The sequence below is a fragment of the Monopterus albus genome, unplaced genomic scaffold, assembly GCF_001952655.1.
Source record: "Monopterus albus unplaced genomic scaffold, M_albus_1.0 scaffold232.1, whole genome shotgun sequence".
Taxonomy (NCBI): Eukaryota; Metazoa; Chordata; class Actinopteri; order Synbranchiformes; family Synbranchidae; genus Monopterus; species Monopterus albus.
In genome coordinates, this window is record NW_018128112.1 from 143,945 (window position 1) to 170,009 (window position 26,065).

Here is a 26,065-nt window from a genome sequence, read left to right on the forward strand (position 1 = left end):
GCCACTGACATCAAGGGAACACAACATGAGTTGTCACTGGCCCTAGATCATAAGGGGAGTAATTTGTCAAAATTCTGTAAAAAATCTATAGATGTGGACACTTTATATATTATTTAGCTTAAAAAATTTTGTTTGACATAATGATTGAAAACAATTTTACTATCCTCCCTATAATACAAAAAAAGTTTGTCACTTGTGATATCTCAGCCTCTGTTCCCATTTTGACGCGGTGTTGCATTTGTGATCACATTTAAATTAAAAACAGATTGTTACAGTGATTGCCCTCATGAGGGTGCTAAAAGGTCAAACTTACAAAGTTTACAGAATTATTATGAAATAATGAAAGTATAAGAGAAGGGTTTGCGTCATTCAATGAGGACAAGGTTTCTGTGACTTTAATGCAAGTACACAATCTAATGTGAGATGGTTAACACATTACTGACATGTCTTTGGGGATTAGTGCTGCATTTCTGTTCTGTCAGTGTAAATGCAGAACAGTCTCAGTTTACATGGAAGATATTGCTACATCTGTGATAGCCCCAGTTTGTGCCCTATTTGACCTATTAATACTTAAAAACAGTGGTAAGTGTTGTTAAAGGACTTCCTAGGTTTATTTATCATTCAAAGAAACAGAAGCTTTGCGATTCAAATGCTGTGATAATACATGAGAAGCAAAAACTTAAATGATGCTTATGAAAACTTTGTGTAGACAGAGGTGTCAAATGTGGGAATTATACAGGTAGGTGCTGTTGATGCTCCAGTCAGGAGGGAAGTCCTGCACCGCGTGGCTCTTGATGTGTCTCTGCATGACGACCAGGCTGCTGCAGAACTCCAGGCAGACTGTACACTGGTAGGGTGCAGCCCCGCCGTGTGTTTGATCATGGCTGAATAGTCTCGTGAGCAGTGACCACAGCGACGGCACTCAAAGGGTTTCTCTCCTTGTACCAGAGAAAAGAGAGGAAGTCAGCAGAGGGAGGGAGAGAGGTGTGATCATTTGAGAGATTCATACATTTACATAAGTGTTAAAAGTGTATTCATTGTCAGTATTCCACCAGTTGTTAATTTGACCTTATATATTCTGTTATATTACTTGACTGCAATCTACACTATTGAGGTTATCAAATTGACTTTATTTTTTCCCACTGAGAAATTAATTTTATCTATTCATTCAGTTTGCAAAAAAAATCCTTTACAAGATTATTAGCCATCAGCTGGGTAGGTAGATTTATAAAAACAAGCAAACAAACAATAACAAAAACTATACACATACACCAATCAGGCATAACATTATGACCACCTGCCTATTACTGTTCACATTGGAGTCAATGTGGTCGTTGGTTGGCACTCGTGTCACTCTGCAGCTCACTGTGCATCTTGTGTGAATCCATTTGCTTCTATAGTTCTACTGTCAGGAAGAGCATAGATGTGTCTACAATTCAGTGAAAAACTTATTCAAATCAATTTTAATCTTTTGAAAAGTACAAATGGAAGTTAAAAGTTTAATCTACAGTAGATGAACCTCATCATCAGCGCACCATGGGTGTCCATGACCCTGTCACCAGTTCACCATCTGTCCTTCCTTAGACACTGTTGGTAGGTACTGACCACTGCAGACCAACAACACCCACCAAGACCTGCAGTGTGGGAGATGCTCTGACCCAGTCATTTCTTCATCACAGTTTGACCTTTGTCACTCAGATCCTTATGCTTGTCTGTTTTTTTGGCTTCCAACACATCAGGACTAAATGTCCACGTGCTGCCTAATATACCCCACACACTGACAGGTGCCACTGTAACAGATAGTCAGTGTTATTCACTTCACCTGCCAGTGGTCATAATGTTAAACCTAATTGGTGTAGTTTACAATTACTTCTGTGATGGTTTCAGAAAAACTGAAAAATTCCAAGGAAACTCACAGTGACCACCCTTTTGTTTGTGCATTGTCGTTCGCTTACCTGTGTGAATTCGGTGGTGTGTGTCCAGTTGATGTTTCAGACTGAACTTCTTGGAGCACTTCTGGCACTGATAGGGTTTTTCTCCTCTGTGGTCTTGCTGATGGGCTTGTGGTCCATGTTGCACCACCTCTCCTCTTCCACAGAAGTGACACTCCGCACAGGCCTCACCTGTGCAAGCAACACAATGGGGGAAAAGCGGTAGAGGTGTGAACATTGCTTTGTGGCTTGGCAGTTCAGAAAAAAACTGCCAGGTTGTTCTTATAGACATCTACACTAAAGAACAATCAGTTCTGCAGTACATCACAAATGACCAGTTACTTGCAGTAAAGTGAACGGAATTAACTGGTAGTAAATCAGTCACTATATAGCAGATATTAATTTGATATTTAAGTCCATTGTTCCACCTTCTCCATCCAGTATGATGTGTTTCAGCTTTATATCATTATACAGGGAGTATCACTGGGTTTTGGATATTTAACGACATCACCTCGGGCTCTGTGAAACTGTGGTGAGACCAAACCATCCATTTACTGACAAAGTAATCAGCAGTCTGATCAATAATGTAAATGACCATTTGCTGCTGCCACAAGTCATTTGTAAAGGCGTTGTTTTTCAATCCCGCTGAAGTCGACAGTGGCGGTCACATCTGGGCTTGTAATGCTCACTCAGCTCCTTGACTCAACCAGTTTTTAAAATGAAAACTTTGTAATATACAACAATTCAATCACCCTTTAGATGCATAAGTCTATTTTAGTCAGCATCCTGTTTCAAGACAATACATTCAGTTTGAATAAACCTACTTTCCTGTTACTCTGCACAAGTCTTGTCTGCAGCCATGTATGTTAGTGATTTTTTTAAACTACAAAGGTGTGAAGTTGAGGTTAAAGTAGCAACTCTGAGGCCTTTCAGTACCTTCTTTTTTTTGGGTTTCTCAAGTAAAAACCTGGGCCTCATAGCATAGACAGGATGCTGAAATAAGAAGGGGGTGTACTGTAGTAGGGGAAATTGAGAGAATAAACCACAACAATTGAAACACTCACCACTCTAAACACAACTTACTGGGACCTGTCACCATTTGTGCATTTCCTGTCCAATATTTCTCTTGAGTTCTCACTTTAAGACCTAGCATTTTATACAGATAAAAGCAAAAAATGACAATCACCTAACAATACTGCAAAATACTTCATTTATACGCTACACTTTTTGTTTAGGTGTTGTTTCATATTTTATGTAATTACGTAATAGAAAGGAATGTTTGAGTTGATTACATTGGTTACTGCTGTGCAGTAACACCACAGTTTTAGCTAGCATGTTTTAGTTTAATCTCTTCAAGTTTCAATATAATGTTCCATTGAGCAGAGACAGATAAAACATGTTTATCAGCTTGATTGTATATGATTCTTGATGCTGTACCGCTATACACACACACACACACACACACACACACACACAGACTGTTGGTTAAGCTTATTTTTTTTGTTATTGAATTATAGTCATATTATAAGAATTTATTGTAACAAATCCATATTTATGATTTTTTTTTTGGTATAGGACAAACCACTGTTGCAATGCAGTATATACTGTACTGCATGTATATAGCTGTATCTAGTAACCACAGCACTGCTCCTGTTGCACCCTGCTCTCATAACCACAACTTTCTTTATCACTTTCCATTACGTAGCTATGTATCTTCAGTGTGCAGAGGTTAGGGGTCATGACAAGAAATGTCTTATTATCTTGTTAAATTGATAAACTTTATACAAGATAACCACTGCTACAGCCTTGATCTTAGCGTAGAGCAATAACTGTATTTTCAATGTGATAACTAAAAAACTTTAAGTTTTCTGTTTGTCATTACCTGATGGTGTGGAGGATGACTCCCGCTGCACCGGACTACCAAGGAGATTCCTATTGCACTTTTGGCAGGCTGTAATTCTCTCTGTGCTGGCATTGGGCACCTCAGCAAAACTGGGAAAAATAAATTATTTTCTGAGGGAACAATAGTGAAAAACTGCGCTAAACGTTACAACAGAAAAGAATTCATCTTATTTGTGTGCCAAAGAAGTGCTTCACTGGATAACTATAAAGCACAGAAACGTCTTTAAGTATCATATGAAAAATACACCAGTCTATGCATATTTTACGCCTTTGTGTTATCACAGCATAGATGGTTAAACACCCTTTCCTTCCTCTCCATTCCCAACCACAAGATAAGCTGTCTTTCACTGTAAAAAACATATTTGTCTTTCATATAAAAGGAGGAACAGTATAATGTAGCAACACTGTGATAATTTTTTTCCACAAAGGCACAAAAGGGCATAAATCTTGTGGGACAGATATAGCTAGTTTAAATCAGGTTTCACTGGGTGGAAAATCTCAAATTCTGCACTGAAGGGGAGAAATTCAGGGGGCTCCCCTTTATATTATATTTGGTTACACTGTGTGGAACACTGTCCAATATTCATAGACTTAAAAGAAGAAGGAAAATCACCTTTAAACAAAGTCATCTGGGTTTACTGACACTACTTCTACTACCATAAAGGATTATTTCAGTAATTGATGAACGCATGACTTGTTTTAATCCAACTGAAAAAACAGCTAAAACTTAGATCTACTGGAAAAATTGTTTTGCACATTTTTTGCTTTCTTGTGCCCTGATTGGTCTGAAAATTATTATTATGATTTATCCAAAGAGAATTTGATTTACTAGGACTGGCAGGGAAGGGTTAACAGATGAAACTACTCTAGCTGAATTGTGCAGGAGGCTTGTGCGCACACATCTAACCAGACAGAAGTGAGTCAGGTAGTGCAAATGTCGCAAAGGAACAACTGAGCAAATTAGGGGACTCTAAATGACTCTGTGAGAGGAAAAACAGGGAGACAATGACTAAAAATACAAAACAGAAGTTTCCAAAATCATGTCCAAGTGCTGGCTTACCTCGGATCACCACTTTGAACAGTCCTGCTAAACGCTCTCTGACTGGGTTTTCTTCTTTTTACCAGGCTTTGCTTAATTATCCCTGTAGATCTGGCGTAAAGATTTTGTTTGTAGTATGGATAAAACCCTGAGCTGCCCAATGCAGAGCTGTGACCTGGGTTTTGAAAATGGGGGGCCAGTATGGGGAGCATGTGGGGAGTGGAGAGGCTGAATGGGTATGCTACAGAGGACTGATGTGGAGGCTGAAAAGAGTGTGCTGCAATTAGGTTTGGATAGTTTTCAGCTATCTGCTTCAGGGTGCTCACAGAGTTCCACATGTTTGCAGAGAATGGCCAGGGAGAAGAGAAGGAGGAGCTGCTGGTGGCAGGCCTCGTGATAACGCTGTCTCTGTTGTAAGGTGCTACTGGTATAGGGGACAGTCTGCGCTTCTTTCTTGGGGATGGCTGACTGTTGTGATTCTTTGGAGGATCAGGCGATGACAAACCCGTGACAATGCTTTTGCTTGCTTTCTCCATTGGCAGGGAAGTCACTTGGACTGTCTCCTCTTGAACCTGATTTCCTTTTGTCTTTTTATCTACCTCCTCTACACTTTCTTCTTCTTTTTTGACATCTGTTCTTTCTCCTCTTTTGTCCTCTTTCCCCGCTCTGTGGTTGAGGGTGTCCAACTGCTTCCGGCACTGGTCCTCCAGTGGCTGCATCTCCAGCAGCTGAGCAGCTCCAAGCAGCAGCTGCAGGTCATCCACACACACCTCAAGAGTCTGAGTGTAGGTGAATTCCAGGACCTGCTGGAAGGTGCGGGGTGAGAAATACTCCAAAGTGCAGTGAACTGGACTGTCTGTGTCTCCCTGGGCTAGATGCTGCGCTAGCCTTCTACTAGCACAGGCCAATACCAGCCGATGAGCCTTGAAAGTCTGACTCTTTACTGAGATGATGGCATCACAAAGTGACCCTGAGCGACGCAAGGCATCTGCTTGCTGCAGGAAGTGGAAGTATTGGGTGTTGTTGATTCTGATCATTTTGGTAGTATGTAAAAGTAATATCAAGTCTGCAAAGAGAAGGTTAAAGGAACAAGAAGATCAAAACAAGATCTCATCAGTGTGATAGCATTTGTTCCATCTGTTGCCAGCTTGTTAGAGGGTATGTGACATTTCTAGAAATGCAAAATTTCAAGTAGGAAAATCACTTTGCAAATCAGCAGCAGAAATTGGCTTGTGATTAACGGATAAAATGTTTCTGTGTGGTTTGCACTGTGTTTTTTCCAGTCCTTTCCATACAGCATTACCTGTAGTGAGAGTTGAGGGGGCTGATGTAAAAGTGAATTCGATTTTCAGATAGTTTGCAAAACACTACAGGTTTTAAAGCAAAAAGCCCAGCACATATTTATATCTTCTCAAACAGTAGAATACAATACATTCTCATTTTACTGGGCTTTCAAAAACTTTCTTTAGTCACAGCATTACCTGATCATGTCTGAATCTCTGGGCCAGGGGTTGAAATGCACTCTGTTTTCTAAAAGCTTTGATATTCTGCACTCATATACACACTCTAAAGCCACAAAGCCCTAACAGTATATGAAACCATGACTAATGACTGTACACACAAGTAAACATGAGTAAAGTTTGAAGATCAACAACAGAAAGATGGTATCAGGGCACCATAAACATGAAATGCAAGAGTCTGCAGGGATGCAATATGTAAATATGCAGTTTATGGTTCTGAATTATTTGGAATTATACAATATAAAACTCAGATTACATGGATGAAAATGCTATAACTGTAAGTCAAAACTGCCGGATGCCTGAAGGGTTCTCATCTTCACACAGTCTGAAGCCTGCATTGAACTTTTCTGATTATACAGTGTGTGGTTGGTTTCTTCACAAGAGCTCTGAGCTATAACAGAGTTTTTGGTTCTTGCACATTTGCAGCTCCAATTCAGTCATCTGATGGTGACTGTAAATGGAAAGTAGAGGTACATAAAATAATAATGGCTGTTTCTAGTTACAGGAATTTATTTCAAATGTGCATGCATGTTTGTGTCATTGCAAAATATCTCTTTCTTGCTGTGTTTGTTGTTAATCAAATTAATTGTCTAAAGATATGGCAAAATAGCAAAGAGCAATGATTAATCATTTTAAAATTATTTATAAATTATAAATATAAATATATTATTATTACATCCATCTGTTAACTATACCGCTTATTCCTGTATAAGGTCACGGGGGGTTGGAGACAATCCCAGCTGACATTGTGCAAGAGGTATTATTATTATTATTATTATTCATATTAAAAATTTAGATAAGTTCAAAGTAATTTAAGCTTTTTGTACCATATTTGTCACTAAAGTTAATTTTTTATTTGGTTATGTACTGTATGATATACAGCACGCAGTGTTGACAGTGAAAGTGACAGTAAAGCAGCTTGCGTGTAAGTAAAAAGTCAGGTTTCACTTTAGCATTTACTTATTAACATTTAAAAAATTAAGTCCACATGCAAAATCTGTTCTTGAATGCACAGTGTTGAGTGCATGAAGCGAAATCCTTGTGCAAAACAAGCAAGCATCAGTGCGGTGAAGTCTACCGTCCGCGTACCTGTACATGAACATACAGCAGTACTGCAAACCTGCCTTTTCCACACCAATATTTATGGCATTCAAAATTGTGTGCTGCCTGATCAAGATTGTTTTATAATTCTGTTATGTATATAATGTTATTTGTGCATTATATAAATTACTGTAGCCCAGTGTCACAAATTTATCAAGTGATAAAAAATTGAAATGCGTTATGTCCAATTATAGTGACAAATGAAGTTTCGCATTTGTACAGTGGTCATTGTAGTTGACATAAATTTACTTTCACACACAAAATAATGATAATAATAATATTAGTAGTAGTAATAATAATAATAATAATAATAATAATAATAATAATAATGAGCGGCACTGCGATGATAGTAAATTAGCAGGTGGGTTCATGTGGTCTTCTACAGTGGTAGAGCGGTTACCAATGTAATTTTATGTTCAAGGAGATTTTGCAGAGTGTTTGAAAGTGCCCTGTGTTCTTGTGAATATACAAACCTTTGATCCTCACAGGGATGTTCTCTTTCAGAGATGGTTCAGGAGGCGAGTGGCCTGCTAATCTAAAAGCTTCAGTTTCAGCTGATAGATTGTACTTTCAAATATTACGACTGCCTTCCTATCTGCATTGATATGACACACCTATCATGTACACTAATTGCCAATTATGCCTTTAGGTAATGCATGTAGTGATGCTGTCCTCAGGCTGCTGGCATTTACGTCAATTCTTTTGTTCTGTTATGCTTCAAGTCCTTCCAAAACTTGTAAACAGCTTATACATTTTTAGAATATATTGGAGTTTGTAATAACCTGCCTTGTGCAATAATCAAATCCCCCCGATGCTGCTTAAATCTACAATGTACTCTCTCAGAGTTGTGACATAGTTAGAAAGTCTTTGAGCTCCTTGCAGTCACAGTACTACAATGCTTACACAGGGGAAAACCATGCATGCATATGTCAGATTTACTGTACACATCCTTTGACAGGATATAAACTTACAGTCAGCCTCCCTACAGCTCATATGTAAAAGACTGGAGTCACAAAAGAGAGGCCCAATCTAAAAGCTTCCACAAGCAATAGAAGATCAACAGCGGTACACAAAGTTATGTTTACAGTAGATCAGAAAACAGCTAACGAGATCAAAGATGAGCAATGGTTAACTGTATCTAATTGTCCTTTTCCATCTCTGAAAATTAAGAAGCAGCAAGCTGTGCTGAACAGTCACTTACCCACCGTTTAGTGAATATTCTCCCTGGAGAATGACAAGCTACCTTGCATCATGACTGTGAAGTGACTTGTAAAATGTCATCTCTGTCTGTGTACATGTTTTACTGTAGGACGAGGTGGTTTCCTTTTTGCTTTACAGTCCCTCCTCTTCAGCTTATCTTTGACCTCAGCTCATTGGCTCATTGATAATGATGCCAAATGGCCTGCTTTTTGCTAATAATGATGGTGACTTTCTCCTGAGTAAACCACTTCTTTGTTATATTTTGTTGTGTTTATTTTTCTAAAATCATGGATGACATTTAACTATTTAATGTTCTCCACTTTATGTCTTGTATAAATAACACAGTATATTGATATTGCATATAAAACAGAAACTAAGCTGAAATATCAAAAAGTGTATTTTCTTAAACTAAAAACAAGTTTAATCAAATGAGTAAACTATGCATGCATGGGTGTGTGTGTGTGTGTGTGCATGTGTGAGGTTAAGAAAGAGGGAGACAAATGGGGACAGCATTTAGAAGTATATTTATGTGCCTGAACAGATGATATATATATATATATGTACATGCTGTACATAATTTCCTCTCCTCCTGCATTACTTGCTGGTCACTACATTAATAGTCTGTTCAGTGCTCAAACAAAAACCACTTCAAAGACTCTGATCTGTGACAGGAAACATACAGACAAAAACCTGGTGGTACCGATACGCAGGGTTAGGCTTCACTGAAACCTGCAGCCTTTAAATATAAATATCTGCTTTGGCCTTTCAATATACGTATGTCAGATGTTGATATGGAAACCTGTCAAAATAGGCCAACTGTAAAGAGTTGGTAGGTTTAGCAATGGTTGCGTACATTATGACTCCTTAGTAACACTTTTTTTCATCTATCTATTTTCACATTTTCACTCCAGCGTTCCTCCCAATTTGGGTTGCCCAATAACCACCATTGCAGCTTTCTTCTACTGGACAAGAGTGACATACAACACACAGGAGAGAACGGAACTGTGATCTCTGAGGAAGTAGGACACTGGTGGATCAACTGAGCTTAATAAAAAACATAGTGGCTTGCATAATTGTGATTTGAATGTAACTTATTTTGCTCATTAAGAAAAAGCTTTCAAAGAAAATTTAAAATCATTAATAATATTATTAATTATTATAATATAAGTTATAATAGAATATGCTACAACAAGACAATACAACTGTCTGGTGAAGAAAGTCAAACACCTGGTTGGTGCAGACCAAAAACATAGCTAAAGAGAGACTAAAGGGTGAACTTACATTCATCAGGTGTCCAGAAACATGACCACAAGTGAGCGTTAATGTTACCTGCAGGATGTGAAAACAGGTAAATGGCGACTAGAGTTTTTTTTCACGCTTTTCAAGTTCCTCTGTCCTAGTGGCCATAAGGTGGCCCTACTATGAATATTTTGTGAAAAGGGTCGCCTAAACAACCAAGAAATTTTGAAACAAAAGAAAACTCCAACAAAAAATAAGCATGACAAGACACAAGGAGGGATCCGTTCAGCACAGTTAGGCAGGCTGTAAGAAAAAAAAAGTGTTTACAAAGTGAAACAAAAAGTAAATACCAAACACAGTTACCCAAAAGTGCTGTCTGCAGTTTCCCTTTCAACAGCTGATGTAGACAGCAGCAGGTGAATTGCAACAGAACTGCAGATGGAAGCATTTTTGATGTGATGAAATCTGATTAATAGGAGACAATGTAAGCCCATATGGCAAAAGTATCACAATGTCAGTCTTTGTTCCATCTCCACCTTTTGTTTTCTCTGTACTATTAGACTGGGCCCCATTGTTTATTCAACGTTCCATCCCTTGCCACCAGCTCCAGGCCACTCTGCTCACACTTATCTTCCTTCCATCAGTTTATCATCACTCTGCATGAACATGAGCTCTCACTTTCAGATCAGATTATCATCACTGAAGTCATCTGTTGTGACTTTCCAGTGTTTCTTCTCACTGCTTATTTTGGTTTTGACCTGCTTTATAAACTCTGACCCTGCCTGTCCCCTGTTTGCACTACTGGATTCACCTTTGTTTTGATTAAACCAGCCTCAGTATGTATCTTATGTTCTGGTTTTAAGCATGAAGTCCTTTTTTAAAAATGTATTTATTTATTTATTTATTAACCACAGTTCCCCTGTCTTTAGTCTGCATCTGGGTCCTCTATTTAGCAAGCCTGCCTGATAAAAATGCATAAATGCTATTTATTAACAGTGGGTGCAAAACAAAGCTATGTGATGCCTAAACATCTTGGTACAATTATTTATTCAGATAAAAAAAAAACAACTTAAATTTGTCAGAAATATAAGGAGAGATTTCAGTAAACCTGATGCATACACAAATGGCATTTCATTGCCTTGTACTTGTACATGGGTAATGACAATAAAGTTGAATCAAATCTAATCTAATGTTTGAATATGCCAAACTGTCATAATGCCTTAACTGAATACATGATCTATTGTGTCAGTTTGGTGTTAGAAACAATAGTTGCCAACAAATGAACTATCCTCTTTTTCACTGTTTCTTCTGGGTGTCCACATGGTGCTTTTTATTACTGTATGCCAAGTGTGCGGTTATTGTATGTTGTTATTAGACCTAACAAATAAACTACACAACCCACAGTCCAAAGACATGCATCTCAGGTTGATTGGTGCCTCTAAATTGCCCATAGGAGTGAGTGTGAGTGTGTGTGGTTGTCTGTTTCTAAATGTCAGCCCTGTGATAGACTGGTGACTCCGTCTCTCGCCCAGTGTCAGGTGCGATTGGCTCCAGCCACCCTGTGACCCTCATTAGGATAAGCAGTATAGATAATAGATGGATGGATGGATGGACAGTAGTCTATAATTCTAAGGTCATAATGAATAAAAGCAGTACTTCTGTTATTTATGAATAATCCCACCATCCATCCTTTATTTATACTGCTGATCCTGAGGAGGTTTGTGGAGGGGCTGGAGCCAAACCCAGCTGACACTGGGTGAGAGGATAGACTACTGTCATGTTTGAAATATAGGAAGAATATAGAATATAGACAATGTTACATAGAAAGTAACATTTTATTAGTTGTTTATTACATGTTTCATGTTTCATTTATGGTTTGTTCTGGAACTTTCCTGTGTGTTATACAGGGTGGGCCACGAAAAAGTAGCCCGCCTCTGGCATTCCAAACTTGAATAAATGAGGACAATTCAATTACAGTAGGCAGACTAATTTTCTGTGGCCCACGTGGTACATCACACAGTTGAACATATAAAACATTTCTTGCATATGTCCAAGCTGCATCTTTTCACTCATACACAGGCATACATAAAACAAACAATTCCTTAAATTTTGCTTCAGCCGAACCATGATATGATCACTTAACATAAGCAACTGTTGTTGTGAAATCCACCTACATTTCCTTTTCTAACAGAAAACATAGTTCCAAATATGTAGCACTTAAGTGTCCTTTGCACATTGCGCCTATATTGTCATGAGACATGTGTGTAGTGTTAACCACAAGGTGGTTTCCTTGTAATTGCTATGCTCACAGGTTTGACATATTGTTGCATTAGGAGAGATGCCACATTCACATTTCTTTTCTTTTTTCTTTCTATTTTGCAGATTTCCTACTAAGCTATTTTAAATGGACGTGTTATTTCTAAACTTTACTAATGCAACTGGCCATTCTTAAATCTCTCTCTCTGTGCTTGTGTGTGTGTGTATTTGTGTGTACAGTATGTGCATAGGTCAAAGTGACATGCTGGCTTTTACTATTGTGAATACCTGTCTGTGCAAGCAGTTACTGTCAAGTATTGCTCAACCACTGGACAGTCTGATCTCATCTATTCCTCTCAGAGAAATTAACATTATACCAGCACTTAAATGTCATCTTGCGCTATACGGTAAGGTGTCAGCCTGAGCTGATGCGCAGGGCTTCACCTACCAGTAATATCAAGACTGTCAGTCCCCCCACACTACACTCCTCAGAACCTGCTATCCCTTCACTGTCGGTGGAACAACATTACACACCCTCCCCAGCATCAGTGCTGATTCACTGAGGTGTCTAACCATGTGGGGTAGTTGAGGTCATCTTTGCACAAAAATGTGTCCTTCAGCAACCCCTTACCTCGCATGATGTTACTGGTGTGAATCTTTGAATTTGTTACGTATAAGGTTCATATGATAACATCTTTGATCTGCCTCCCATGGTTTTTCATTTCTGCATGCCAAAGGGTTTCATATTGTTATTTTGCTGAATGAATCAAAGTGTTACTGAACTAAACAAAAAGCACACTCAGACTGCGATGTGATAAAAGTCTGGGTTAATGTGACTCGTCTTACATTACCACAGCGGCGGTACGTGAGCAATCAACTTCAGAGGAACCACTACCAAGATGACTAAGGTGTGCTGGAGACATCAGTGGTAAACTGTCACTGTACAGCCACAGAACCTTTTCACAGTAATTGGAGTAAGCAGGACTACCCGTCAGTGTTGTGGTTTGGAAGAAGTGAACTTGTGCAGTGCTAGGGGCCTGGGCTTAACACTTCTTTGTAATTTGTGGGTGAAAGAAGTATGGGGTGTAGTGACTGTCGGGTGAACTGATGCTTGAGAACTGTGTAAAGGCAACTTACTGTATCAGTTTTCTTTTACAAATAGTCTGATATTTATTAGTGCTTGTTACAGCATCAAAATTCAGGAGTATGATTTGGCTAAAATAAAAATTTTCTTAGACACCAAAGTAATTTAGCACACACATCATGACTACGATACATCATTACTTATCGAACTATATTAAGTCATTAGTTACTAGGTGTTACAGTGAATTAGAGATTCTCAGATGATTAGAAATACTATATATTTCTGGTGTAAGTTGATTGCTCTCTACTATGATTGTTGTTAGTGTACTGATGTAAATGAAATGTTTTGGATTTGGCACCTTATATACAAACTTAATATGCCCCTTAAAAATGAAGGAACAGATGTCTTCTTTAGGTTTCTTTTTACTAAGAAATCCAATCAAGGGTATGCAAAAAAGAAGAAAAAAAAACCAACAAATTTTCCAGTGTGAGTAAGCCATAAGGTTTCCCTCTCTTTATGTGTGGCTTTTACATCATAGCTTTCATTACGAAGATTAGCTTGTGGTCAGTTTTTGAGCACCTGCTGGCTCTGTGAGATATTGTAGATGGCTGAATGAAGTTTCCTAATCATGTAAACAAGGTGTTGGGCTTTTTAGAGAAAGAAATGAGCACATGAACAGGAAAAAAAGAGGCACAAACACTGTATATTATGGGTCAATCATTTTTATTACACTAGTAAGTCACTTGACCATTTTTAATTTCTCAGATCGCTTGTCGATACAGTTACACAACAGAGAATATTTTGCCAAATTAGAATATCTGTCTGCTTATTTGTGGAGCATGTCTTTGGTTAAAGGTCTGAATGAAAATTAAGAACTAGCTCTTTTAATGATGCTATCAACATCCCTACAATCAGTACAGTATAAGTGAAATCAGACAGAATCGATATCTAACATTTAGCAACCTGTACACAAATGGAGTAATTTGGTTCTACTTGTGCTTTAGTGCCACTCCTCATCAATTAGGCAGAGGCCATTTGTCTATCTATAGTTCACATTTCTGAATGTTATAAACTTGTCAGTGTTTTCTCATACAAGCTTCTAAAATCAGATTATAGGTGAAAAGCATGACCCTTGATCCAACCGATTATTACATATAAATAAAATATACAGAATAATTACATCCAAAACACAGCATTGTAAAAGGCAATAATGCAGCAATTACAATCTCAATAACATTGTGTATATTTCATTGGGAAGTAAGGGGACAGACCGACAAAAAAAAAAAAAAAAAAAAATCAAGAATCCGACAGAGGACATACATACAAATGTGAGTTAACTACAGTTTACACCATTCTAAGTCTGCTAAATGCTGGTAGGAAACCTTCAGTGGTTTGGGAAACACAGGCAAGCTTATTCTCATCTATGGTTTCAGTAGTATCATTACAAGATCAATTGACTTAAACTGTGAACATACAACGTTTTCATTCACTAACGTAGCTGTACAAATTATACAAGGGTTATGACTTCTCTTCACCTGTCATAACGTAACCGCAACCAGCAATTAAACCTGCCTGATGAGGAAAACAGAAGATTAAAGGTAAATCAAAACTATGACAGTCAAAGTCTTTTGCTCAATGAAAAGTCCACACAGTTATATATAAATTAATTTTCCTCTAAATGAACAAACACAGGTTATTAAAGAAAACCAGTACATAAAATATGAACTAATTTTGGTTTGGGTTATCCCTGTACTATGGCATATAATTAAAAACAAAAGCTTGATCAAAAGGCAACATCCCACAATGTGACCTTTCCTAAGATGTTCTGACAGAATAAAGTGGCTGAAAGAAATCAATCTGACACACTAAACAGTTAACAATCAGCCAAAAAAAAAAAAAAAAAAAGGGACAGTCCCTTTTTTACTTACCTATATAGGGTACTATGTTGATCATAAATATGACGAACTACAATGAGTCATTCAGGGAAAAGCTATTTATGATGAGAGTAACTTAAACATAGCATCTCCAGAGTACTAACATTCAGTGTTGTTGAGTCCAACGATGTCAAACTGGCAGATTTAAGACATACAGTATGCTTTACTACTATCATGCCTGAATGGCCTGTTTTTAGGTCTTACTACACACACTGACAATACACATTACTATAGCGGTGGCTTCTTCACGCTCCGCTGTCCTCTACAGTACAATATGCCTACGCTTTAAGCTCCTCTGTTCTGATACACATCTGCCAAATGTGAAAATGAACAGGTTGCTATAGGAAGTGATGAGAGCGGTGTCAGGCATGTAGTCAGTCTGTTGTATGTGCTGAACCTCACTACTCCTATCAACATCTACTCGAGGAATTATGCGACACTGAAAAGAAGATGGAATCTCAACGTCTACCTTAAATACATTCAGAAAGAAGTTACTGTGTTGTTGTCTTGTGCTGGTTTTTACAACAGTCCGTTTTCAATCAGCCATGTATAGCACAATGTACTATTTTTATGTATTATTCCATTACATCAATGAAAATTAATCATAGAAATGTCTACATCTAGTTGTATGCTTTTCTTACGTTATTTACAGTGTCCATTTTGAACAGAGACATTTCTGACTTTTCAAAAAGCAATGACAGGAACAACACAAATAAATACAGCAGCATCATACACCAAGTTGTCATGCTTTCAATAAAACAATGGACTTCTTATTTTTCTGTTTTACAGTTGTTTAGGTAGCAGTACAAATGAAACAAACTCAGCCACCTACTAAATTAGCTAAATGGAATATTTGGTATATTTTTCCAAATAATTAATAATAATTTTGAGGGCAGATCCTCAGAAGTCAAAAAGTTGATGTGTTTTTGTACCACCAGCACACCGTTCTGTATCGACCAGTGTGGCCTTCTGTGTCATAAATGAAAGTCTAAATGTCTCATACATTCAAAGTAAACACCTCCACACTTAATGTCCATGTGTCTATTAGAGGTATTGTCCAATGTTACAAATGGCTTTGTAATTGCCCTTTTATCACCCAGTGGTATTAAAATTGAGAATATCACTATAATCTAACTAGGCTGTCACCCACACTCATCTACACAGATACATTATACCTAACTGTGGTACAAGCTGAACAAAGACACTACTACTACTACTACTGAAAAATAAATATTATAAAGCATTACGCACCGTTTGACTTCAGTTTCTAGTGAGGAGCAATAGATCAAGTCATGCCACTGGGACAGTTTTCCTGTCTGTGAAGTGAATGTTTTCAGGATTATGAAATGCTGTGGCACTACTAATGGAAAATACAATCCCCAGAGTCAAATCCAGAAGAGTATAAGATTACAATAGATGATTCTGAATCATACTATCTCATTATTCACAATCTGGTAATGTTGATAGGTCATTGTTGGTCATTTACAATGGGTTTGGGAGGTACTTATTCAGTTACTTTATGTTTGCAACACATCATAAATCTGTCAAAGTGAATGTAAGGACACCACTGTAAGGAGGAAAGGGGAGACAAAACAGATGATCAGGCATGACTTGTTGGCAGCCCCAGTACTTCAGTTCATCTGTTCAAAGAATTTGTAGGTGGGGTTTTCATAGCCATGGTTTTGCATTTTGTTGAGCTGTCGCTCTTCTGGTGTCAGCATGGGGTCGACCTGCTAAGAGACACACAAGGGCTGGAATCAGAATGGACTAATTACAGATTCACAAGCAAAGTGAATAGTGACTGGTAGATGGAAATTGGAGAGCAGGATGTCAGGATGTCAAGTAAGTGTTTCTCAATATACCAAACTATTCCTTTAAAATAAAGAGTTACACCAGTGGTTTTTACGTTTTAGCACATACAGAGTTAATATACTTCATAACTTTGTTGACAATGAAGCAAACCAAAAGTCTTTGGACTAAAAACTACACTGACCAGCCACTTTATTAGGTACACGTGTACAATTATATGCAATTCAATGCAACACTTAACATTAGCCCATTTGTGTTTATGAAGCTCAAAATATTTGAGTTTTTGTTGAAATTGTCATAAATATATAAATTCAATTATATGTTTATTATTGAGGTCATAGTTAAAGGTGGTGTTGTACTGACATTGTATTCAGAGGTGTTCCTAATATTCTGACCCTCTCATGCACAGTATGTAACTTATGAGGACAAAATGTCTCCAAATTTGACACAAAAGTCCAATTGAACTCAAGAATGAGCTGATTAGAGTTTGGTGGACATAGCTCAAAGTCAGTCACCTCACTTCTGTCCCATACCTGTGAATTTGACTGGTTGGCGAAGGCAAACAACCACAAAGTGGTAAATCTGGTTTAGTTAAACTTTTAAGTCAAAGACCACATGTGTGCTTCTGTCAAACTTTTCATCTTAAATGAAAGGCCTCTCTGGGGTCGTACCTCTACAATGCCATGACTGATAGTGCCATATGGCTTCCTGCGCACCAACAGCAGGCTGATTACCATCACCATGGCAATCGCTACTGCCACCACCAGCAACCCCACCATGGCACCACGGTTAAAGGTCTCCAAGGCATCAGGTTGCTATGGAAAGAAACACAAGGGAGACATGTAAAGATCTAATTAAATAGTTAATGTTTTATTTGAATTTATGCCAATTTCTTCAAGCAAACACACATTTTTAACACAAGTATAATGATGCTTATACTTAACCCTTACCAGCTCAGCTCTCGCAATCTCAGGAGACTTGTTGACTACCTGCTTGAGCTCCCCAGAGATGTTGATCTAAAAGAAGAGAGAAAGTGTTGGAATAAAAGGAATTACTAGACCACTGAAACACTGAAAAAGAAACTGTAATACACAAAGCACATATTTCTATGTCTACTCAGGGATGTAATCTATTTGAAATATCAGCCTTTTAGAAAAACTAATCTTCATCTTACCTTTTCCTCATATTCATAAGTAGGGCCTTTTTCAGATGTGGTATAATCATATTCATCGACTGCAGATGCTTAAAATGGAGACAAGGTAATAGCACATTTAACTGTGAGGAAAAGTAAGAAATGCATAGAGTAAAAATAAATGCTTTAATGACACTGAATACCTGCTCACCTTTCTTATTAGACTGCGGTTCTTTCATGAAAAGCAGAGGGAAAAGGTATTATTAACAACAGCAGCCTGTGAGAAGTAGTTTGTCATTTCACAAGCCACTTACACAATTAGGACAAACTTAAGAATACTGACTTTGTGGGTGTTTGTATGAGTAATATGTGCATATCTACCAATGCGAGGAGGATAAGGCCTGTTCTGGAAGGCTCTCTCCTCTTCCTCCTCATCATCCTTCTCCTCCTCACTCTCAGCTGGTAGGAGCTCCTCAGTGGTGCGTGTCTCCGAGAAAGAGGTGGTCATGAGCTCACTGATATCTCCCCGTTCTGCTTTGACCAGCTCCTCTACAGGTGATGAAGAAAGAAAGAAATACATAAGTCATCAATAGGTATATGTGAAACTGACAAAATTATTAGCAGCAGTAGTTTTACTTACGGATATCATTGTGCAGCTCCTCAGCCAAGATGGGATCCTTGTACAGCAGAGCAAGACTCTGGTTCATCCTCTCCTCAATCACATGGAGATGTGTGTACACCTGTAAAATATACAGAAACATTCTACTTAGTTTTTTTTTAGTCGTAATGAGTCTGTTTCTTGAACTGCTCTTAGCCATTGACTGTGTGTCGTATGTGTTACTGCAGCTGCGTTTGATGTCAGCAAACACTGGCTCTGATCTTAGTTTTATGCAAAGACATTTGGTAAGTTTCACCTCTGTGAGTTCAGTATTTAATCTCTTATCTGTGACACATACTAACCGGTATTTTTATGGTCAGCAAAAAGGAGCCTTGCATCACAGCTGTGTGAGAAAGGTATTTCTGAAGCAGTCACGTCACATGCTCTCAGACACAAACCTGAAATTTCATCTGCTCAGCCTTTTGGGGATCGACAGCCACAATGTGCTGGTAATGCCTGAGTGTGTGTCTGCGGTCCTTTTGCTCTGCAGCCATGTAACGCTTCAGAGCCCCCAACACACGCTCCGGCTGCAGGACAATAGTGAAGAGAGGATAGAGTCAGGAAATTACAGAGATTGAGATAAAGGTGCTGCAGGCTACTGAGTAAGAATCAATAGCAGATCTGTTTTCATTTATGTATACAGTATATATCATCTGTGGACTCTGTGATAGACTTACATGAGGGGGTTCAGACTGCACAGCAGTCAGGTAGTTCTCCAGGGCCAGACGACGGTTGTTGTTAAGAATGGCCTCAACTCTAGCAAGATGAGTCTCCACAAGCCTCTGCCTCTCTCCAGCAACCTGCTCCTCCAGCGTCTGCAGTACAGACTGGAAGTGCTAGTACAGAAAAGAAACGAGAGTGGATACAGGGATGAGTAAAGCGAAGATTTAGTCCCGTACTCTGTAACATTTCCACAGGAGGAATTTAAAATATTGAATTAATTTGATAAAGGAGGTTGGCAAAGTCGACTTACCTCATTCAGGGCCTGTCGCTCTGATTTGGGCAGGTTTTTTGACTGGTTGTCTGCCTCTGCCCACTCCTTCATGATCTGAGGAATGGAAATTCACAAAATCACTGTATCATTATAAAAGTATCACACACACTAGAAAGCACTATAATCTGTAAAACCATGCAACGTACCTACTATTAACTAGTGTCACAGATGCACAGTTTGGTTTGAAAGACATTTCACTTTGACTTTAAAAAATAGAAAATATACTTTTTGAAAATCATCTCAGGGCACTTTACATAGTAAGGTCTAGACCTTACTATTATTAAAAATATCAATGCCAATGTCAAGTCAGTCAAATAAAAACAGCTAGCCTGGCTCTGTCCATCTACCAGCACTTTTAAAGCTTAAAACGCTATAGCTTGTTTGCTTAATCCATAAAAAAAAATCAAAGTACCTACAACTACAAGTCATGATTTTATAGAACGGTTGATTTGTGTGTACTGTTTTTGTACTGGGTTAATTAGTTAGCTTTGGCCAGAGCAAGGCAAACTGTTTTTACTTGTTCCCGGTCTTCAGGCTAAGCTACGCTAGCCAGCTGCTGGTGGTAGCAGCTTGCTGGTATTTACAGTAATGGACACATATATGGAAGAGTTCTATCACTCTTCTCATTGAACCCTCAGAAAGATAGAAACTAAGTGTAAAATTATGAAATGTCAATAAAAAGCAAAGCATGTTGGCAGGTATGAGGAATGTTTTGTGTTTAAAAAATGCAGACATTGTAGTCTGGTGTACTGAACAGTTGCTTTTTTTAAATTTATTTAATAGCCAGTTTTGGAGGCACATTAAATGCATAAATGATAAAAGCATTATATTTGTGGTGTGCGATACCACAGCCAAAACTCAAATCAGAACTAAAATCATGAAGCTGTACAGCAGCTGCCTTGAGATGTGAGCAAGGATAAACAGCCATGCCTACACAAATGCAAGCATAGTCTGGTGTGCAACTCTGAAACTCTGTCTCTACAACTACAAGGAAGTTCGTTAGTTTACTGATAACTTGAACGTGGGGCAATATACAGTATATGCTGTATATATATGTATATGTGGTGCCTATTATAGAAATGTTATGGATTTTTTAAATCTTTTTATGTATCTGCCTCCTGAGATACAGGTGAAGCCTGTACAGGCCAGTGCTCCTGTCATTCTGATAACTAGATTAGGGACCGAGAGCAACAGAACAGCAAGTCGCATCCCATATTAATGAACTGCCTGTAAAACGTCTGACCTGCCAGCCAACAAACTATTAGCCTGTTCTTAGCCCTGTGAAATCCACCTCATTGATGCGCTTCATTCTGCGCTCCTCCAGGTCTGTTTTGGCACGCAGGAAGTTGGCATGCTCAGTGTCATCCACTGGCTTCTCAAAGTAAACATCAACACCATCTGTAGGCCGAGGCGTAGTCACTAGATGGGAAAGACAGAAAGCAGTTATTAGTGTCACACAGGCAGCAAGAGCCAGAGAGCAATTATCGTGTAATTGAAAGGACAGCCCTGGTCAAAATATGACAGGATGTGCACTGAGAGAGTTGCAAGAAAAAGGGAAGGCAATTTTATGCTACAGTTAGAACAATGAGAACAGTTCAGCAAGCAACAATGGAAAATTACTTTTGCTTTGGGAAAAATAAGAAGATTATCATTAAAAAAGGAACTGGCATTACCAGAACCATTCTGATTTGATATATTGTATCCTGGTAAGAGGACATACTGTTTCTGAAAATAAGTGCAAATACAACAACTCTTTGTAGGACCTGGATTCAGTTCCAGTGGTTTAGGATTTGTTAAGTTACAGTATCATATTTTATGATGTGTGTGACACCATTATGTAAACTGGATTAGTTACAGAGCATAAATTCCATTTGATTATTTTAAATTAAATGTTATTATGTATCTAAAACAGAGTTACATTAGTGGGTGTGGCATTGTCCGTGGTCATTTAGTTCTTTGGTCGTGTTGTTAGGCACTTAATGTTTTATTATGATACCAAACAGTGGAAGGATTAACAAAACTAATAAAGGACACCCACAGCTGTCCCCTTTCATCAGAGGTGCTGAGGTGGTGGGTTTGTGGCTTTTCTCGTAGTAGAAGGTGTCCAGATAGTCGGATGTCTGGTAGGGTCCGGAGTCAATAGGGTAGTCATACTCCTCTGGATCTTTCACAGCTATTGCCTCCTCTTCCTCCTCTTCTTCTGCTTCCTCCTCATCAACTTCCTCCTCCTCCTCTTCTTCCTCTTCTTCTTCTACTACTTCATCATCCTCCTCTTCCATATCAGCCTCATCCACATCTGTGTCAGTAGAAGGGCTTGGAGTGGGGGCAGTCACTTTTGTACTGTGGAAAAGTGCAAAAGTCATTCATCTGACTTCTAACCCACAACATGTATATGTGGTCAAGCTGAATGTCTTAGCGTCTTACACAGAACTGAGTTTGCCACTGGTCTGGGATGTGAATGCCTGAGTACCGGTGGGGACATCCTTCTCCTCCACCTCCCCTTTACCACCAGAGCTCCCTCGGCCTGGGCAGCACACATACTCGACTCCCCGGAAATTGTCTCCACATGGCAACAGCATCCCATAACTATGGAGCTCCAGATTATCTGCAGTGCATTCCTGATATGGGCCAATCAGATCCACAAAATTAAAAGCAGCATGTGTAGCAAGGTCAAAATTAATATTTTAAATTTAAAAGCTATCACTGTTTAAGTTAAATACTGTAAATTTTAAAGATAACAAGATTGAACTTTGGGTTTCCTCTGGCTGAGTATAAAAAGTTGCTATATGAGTGTTAAAGCTTGAACTCCCACACCTTTCTAACTTTAAAATTAACACTGAAATAGTGTGATGTGCAATACAACACAACACTGTGTAGACTTGTCTAGTCTAGTCACCTATTGCTGTTAGGGTGTACTGTACAAAAAAAAAAAAAAAAAAAAAATTTTGGCACTGGAAAGTTGACTGTGTACATGCACCAGTGGAAAGTCAAATAAAAACCACCCTCTTGCTTTACTGAGGCTGACAACTATTTTTTTATTCATTCAGAGGGCTGGAAATAATACTGCCATTTTTCTGCCCTTCTTACCTCCTTAACAATGTTGTGCCAGTATATGTAACTCTCACAAGCATCCATCTGCTCCTGGTGGAGGAAACGGCATCTGTCAGGCACCAGCAGGGCCTCACTCACATATTCGCCCTCTGTGAATAAGATGAGATCACTGTAATTCAAGCAGTGGAAGTATTTTAAGTGTTAAACTTCAGAGAAGATGTTAAACACGATTGTGCTTTAATAACATACACATGAATACATGAAACTGAGCTGTGGTGGGGAACCAGTACAGTTAGAGCCCCATCTCACTGTTCAGGGTATATAAATTGGGACTGTCAGCAAGCACAGATACTGTATGCAATGTGTAAGTCATATGCATGAGCTAAAAATGTGCTTGGCTAAAAATGAATTTAAAGCCTTTATTACAGAGATCCTAAAGGAACAACGGCTACTTTGTTTTGTACAATAAACCATAGATAAATGAAGAACAGGTTTTATAGTCTTTGTTTTATATTCATTTAAAATGGTTCCTCATACAGCCATATTATTATGTGCTTGGGATTCATACAAAGATGCCCGTACAAGAGGCAGTACATTAGACATCAAACAAGCTAGAACAACTCGACAGTGCTGTGCATAGGAATTAAAATGCTTCATGACTCCAGAATGAGTCACTTCATTATTCATTCATTCATTCATTCATTCATTCACTCACTCATTTATTGTAAGCCTCTCTGCCCCCTAGTGGAATACTACAGGCATGGCCTCTCTGCAATACTGTCAAGCTGTACATGGCGCTTTACATTTATTTAACGGCATATCTTGATTTAGAGAGAAAGCTGTGGCACTGTGAGAGAGATATAAAGGGAGTTTTAGTACTTGGAAACAATGTAAAGCCATGTGTGGTACTAAAAGAAAATCTAAATTTGTGCTTAGCTTGTTTGCTTATGCATTATTTGCACAGACAGGACATTCATGGTTTGTGCCACCCTTTATTTTATACAATATATGTAACTGTTTAGTGTTGATGTTTCATACGAGTCCCTTTAAAACACAAAAAGCCCATGATGTATTAGAAATAAATCTTCAGCACCTCAAAAGGATATGTTATTGGCTGCCATAAAACTGACCCTACTGTTAGGGAAGGACCAAAATATTTATGGTGGTCAATTTTATATGTTTGGCAATAACCTTTCAAAAATAAATGTGTGCCCCTAGTCTATTCTCTCTTTGACAATAAAGCAATTAAAGAAATTGTTTCACATCTTGAGAAATAGACTTACTGGATTTGTTGAGTGCTAGTTAAGAAGACTGATACCACTAAACAAGTAAACAAGTTACAACTTAGAAGTACTTTCTCCAGAAGAGCACATAGAAACTCAAAATAAATATTTTTGTAATTATCCAATGGCAGTGATGTGTTCTTACCTAAGCAGCGGTAGGGCAGGACAATGAAGGGGTGTGTCTGGCAGTGGCCCCAACCTTTCTTACACCAGGCAGGTATGGTGACGGGTCTTTTTGACTCCTCAATATGGGAGATTGAAAGTGCTGGGTACATCTGGACATACACATGCAAAGACAGACACACAGAAACAGAGCAGAGGGTTTGAAGACAAAAAGAGGAGCAGTGGATGGGGAAGAGTTGGGCAGATAAAGTTTAGGGGATTGTTTGGGAGGGGTAGAATAAAAGCAGCAGGATACAGAATAAGAGAAGGGACAACAGTCAATGGGGAAGATACAGTACTAACAAGGCAAAAAATCAAGCAGCATATTCTTTAACTACAGTACTTCTATGTAGCTGTGTATGGCTTTTGTCTGAAGCCACGTTAGGCACTGCATACTAAAATTACTTCACTGAACATTATTATCTTTCAGTATTTTCAGAATTTCCACATTTCACCTCTAACTACTTTCATTTAAAATCTACACCAATGATTAAGGCACAAACACATATTGAGGTTTAATAGTGATGGAAATGTAGCAGGTTCAGAGCCTGAATGCACCCTAAAATGGTTTCTCCACAAACACCATGAAAAAAAACAGAAGGCTTTTGTGTAAAAGCCATCAAAGAAGCATAATGCTCCCACTAATCACATTACAGTCCATTCAGGCTTCTGGCTGCTACTCTCGGAAGCAGCTGTCTACTTTGGCCTCTAGATGGCACTTGGTTGCCTTTAGTGCTGAAGCAAGAAAGTGTGGAGAGTACATGTGCCACTACAGAAAATGTGTTGTTGGACATTCTGGTCACTTTTACTGTATGTTATTGCCCTAGCAAGGGAGAGGACCCTACCTCCTGACAGTAGGACAGGATTTTGCTGGGCTCTTTGAAGCAGCCCTGGCGGCCCTGAGGATCTGGCTCCCACTGGCCAGTCTGTAGGTTCATGTGCAGGAGCTGACGGCCACAGAACATGGCGATCTGCGGCTCTGCCACCTCGGGGCCTGGCCCATTCGCCTCAGCCATGGCCAGCGCCTAAAGAGCATTGTGAGAAGAATGATGAGAGGTGAAGAGGAGTCAGTATAAACAAAGGGCAGATAATGTTATGTTTGAAGCTGAACCAGGGTGGATAAAGCACAGATAATTCCTAAATGCACTCCAACACTATAGACCAAAAGCGCAAGCCAGGGTGCAAAACTAAATGTGAGTGAAAGATCGAAACAGAAGCGAGAATACGGGGGAGGGAAGTTAAAGCTAATGTACAGAGGAATCGAGTGCACACTGCAACCTTTAAGAGAATACTGGCAATACTAAAAAACAGGAAAGATCAACATAACACTCCCTGTTGAAGTAACTCAATAAAAAAGATCAATAAAAAATGTGACTTATTGCCTGGTAGCCTATGCTCCCAGTTTGATGACAGTACTGACAGCTGCCAAAAGATAAAGAGGAAGGTGTATAGCAAAAATATATGAGTATGCAAAAGATTGTTTCCTCCTTCCCCCTTCCTTGCTCTCCTCCAGCAGCCTTCTAGGATGTTATTATTGATTGAGGGATATGTTGCCTCTGCCTGGGGAAGGGCTCAGGGGACACTACATAGGGGAACAAACAGCAGCTAAGGTTGGGAGTCAGGTGTTAATACAAGCTCATTGACCAGTGGGCCACTTCACTACATTAACACACAGCACAGACATAGAGAAGAAGAGGGATAAAAGAAGGGACAGGTTACCCAGGAAAGAAAAAGCTTTATAAACAGCACAAAAAAGGGCTTCATCTAACT

The 26,065-nt window shown here is 38.8% G+C and overlaps 2 protein-coding genes across 3 annotated transcripts in view; both read right to left on the reverse strand.

The window, feature by feature from the left end:
* Positions 1–718: 718 nt before the first annotated feature.
* zbtb32 (zinc finger and BTB domain containing 32) lies at positions 719–6,717 on the reverse strand. Its single transcript, XM_020620111.1, has 5 exons — positions 4,894–6,717; positions 3,814–3,923; positions 1,956–2,123; positions 847–938; positions 719–802 (listed from the first exon to the last, which is right to left on the reverse strand). The coding sequence occupies exons 1-5, from the start codon at positions 5,907–5,909 to the stop codon at positions 719–721; spliced, it is 1,470 nt and encodes a 489-aa protein (XP_020475767.1). The 5' UTR covers positions 5,910–6,717.
* Positions 6,718–13,978: 7,261 nt separating this feature from the next.
* aplp1 (amyloid beta (A4) precursor-like protein 1) overlaps positions 13,979–26,065 on the reverse strand; it is a 32,050-nt gene continuing 19,963 nt past the window's right edge. The window contains exons 2-17 of one of the 2 annotated variants that reach the window (XM_020620079.1): positions 25,141–25,320; positions 24,279–24,408; positions 22,887–22,999; positions 22,224–22,417; positions 21,838–22,139; positions 21,091–21,218; positions 19,779–19,853; positions 19,483–19,641; positions 19,204–19,332; positions 18,788–18,887; positions 18,529–18,696; positions 18,359–18,379; positions 18,190–18,257; positions 17,966–18,031; positions 17,687–17,830; positions 13,979–16,939 (exon numbers count right to left, since the gene is read on the reverse strand). In XM_020620079.1, coding sequence (XP_020475735.1) covers positions 16,838–16,939; positions 17,687–17,830; positions 17,966–18,031; positions 18,190–18,257; positions 18,359–18,379; positions 18,529–18,696; positions 18,788–18,887; positions 19,204–19,332; positions 19,483–19,641; positions 19,779–19,853; positions 21,091–21,218; positions 21,838–22,139; positions 22,224–22,417; positions 22,887–22,999; positions 24,279–24,408; positions 25,141–25,320 — 2,079 coding nt within the window. In that variant the 3' untranslated portion in view covers positions 13,979–16,837. The remainder of the gene's footprint in view (positions 16,940–17,686; positions 17,831–17,965; positions 18,032–18,189; positions 18,258–18,358; positions 18,380–18,528; positions 18,697–18,787; positions 18,888–19,203; positions 19,333–19,482; positions 19,642–19,778; positions 19,854–21,090; positions 21,219–21,837; positions 22,140–22,223; positions 22,418–22,886; positions 23,000–24,278; positions 24,409–25,140; positions 25,321–26,065) is intronic. The other variant, XM_020620080.1, reaches the window with a different exon arrangement.

Coding starts and splice junctions, on each gene's coding strand:
- zbtb32 (XM_020620111.1), bottom strand. CDS start 5,909: ATGATCAGAATCAACAACACCCAATACTTCCACTTCCTGCAGCAAGCA. Junction 2,124..3,813: donor GTCATCCTCCACACCATCAG/GTAATGACAAAC, acceptor TTGCTTGCACAG/GTGAGGCCTGTGCGGAGTGT. Junction 803..846: donor CGGGGCTGCACCCTACCAGT/GTACAGTCTGCC, acceptor GTCGTCATGCAG/AGACACATCAAGAGCCACGC.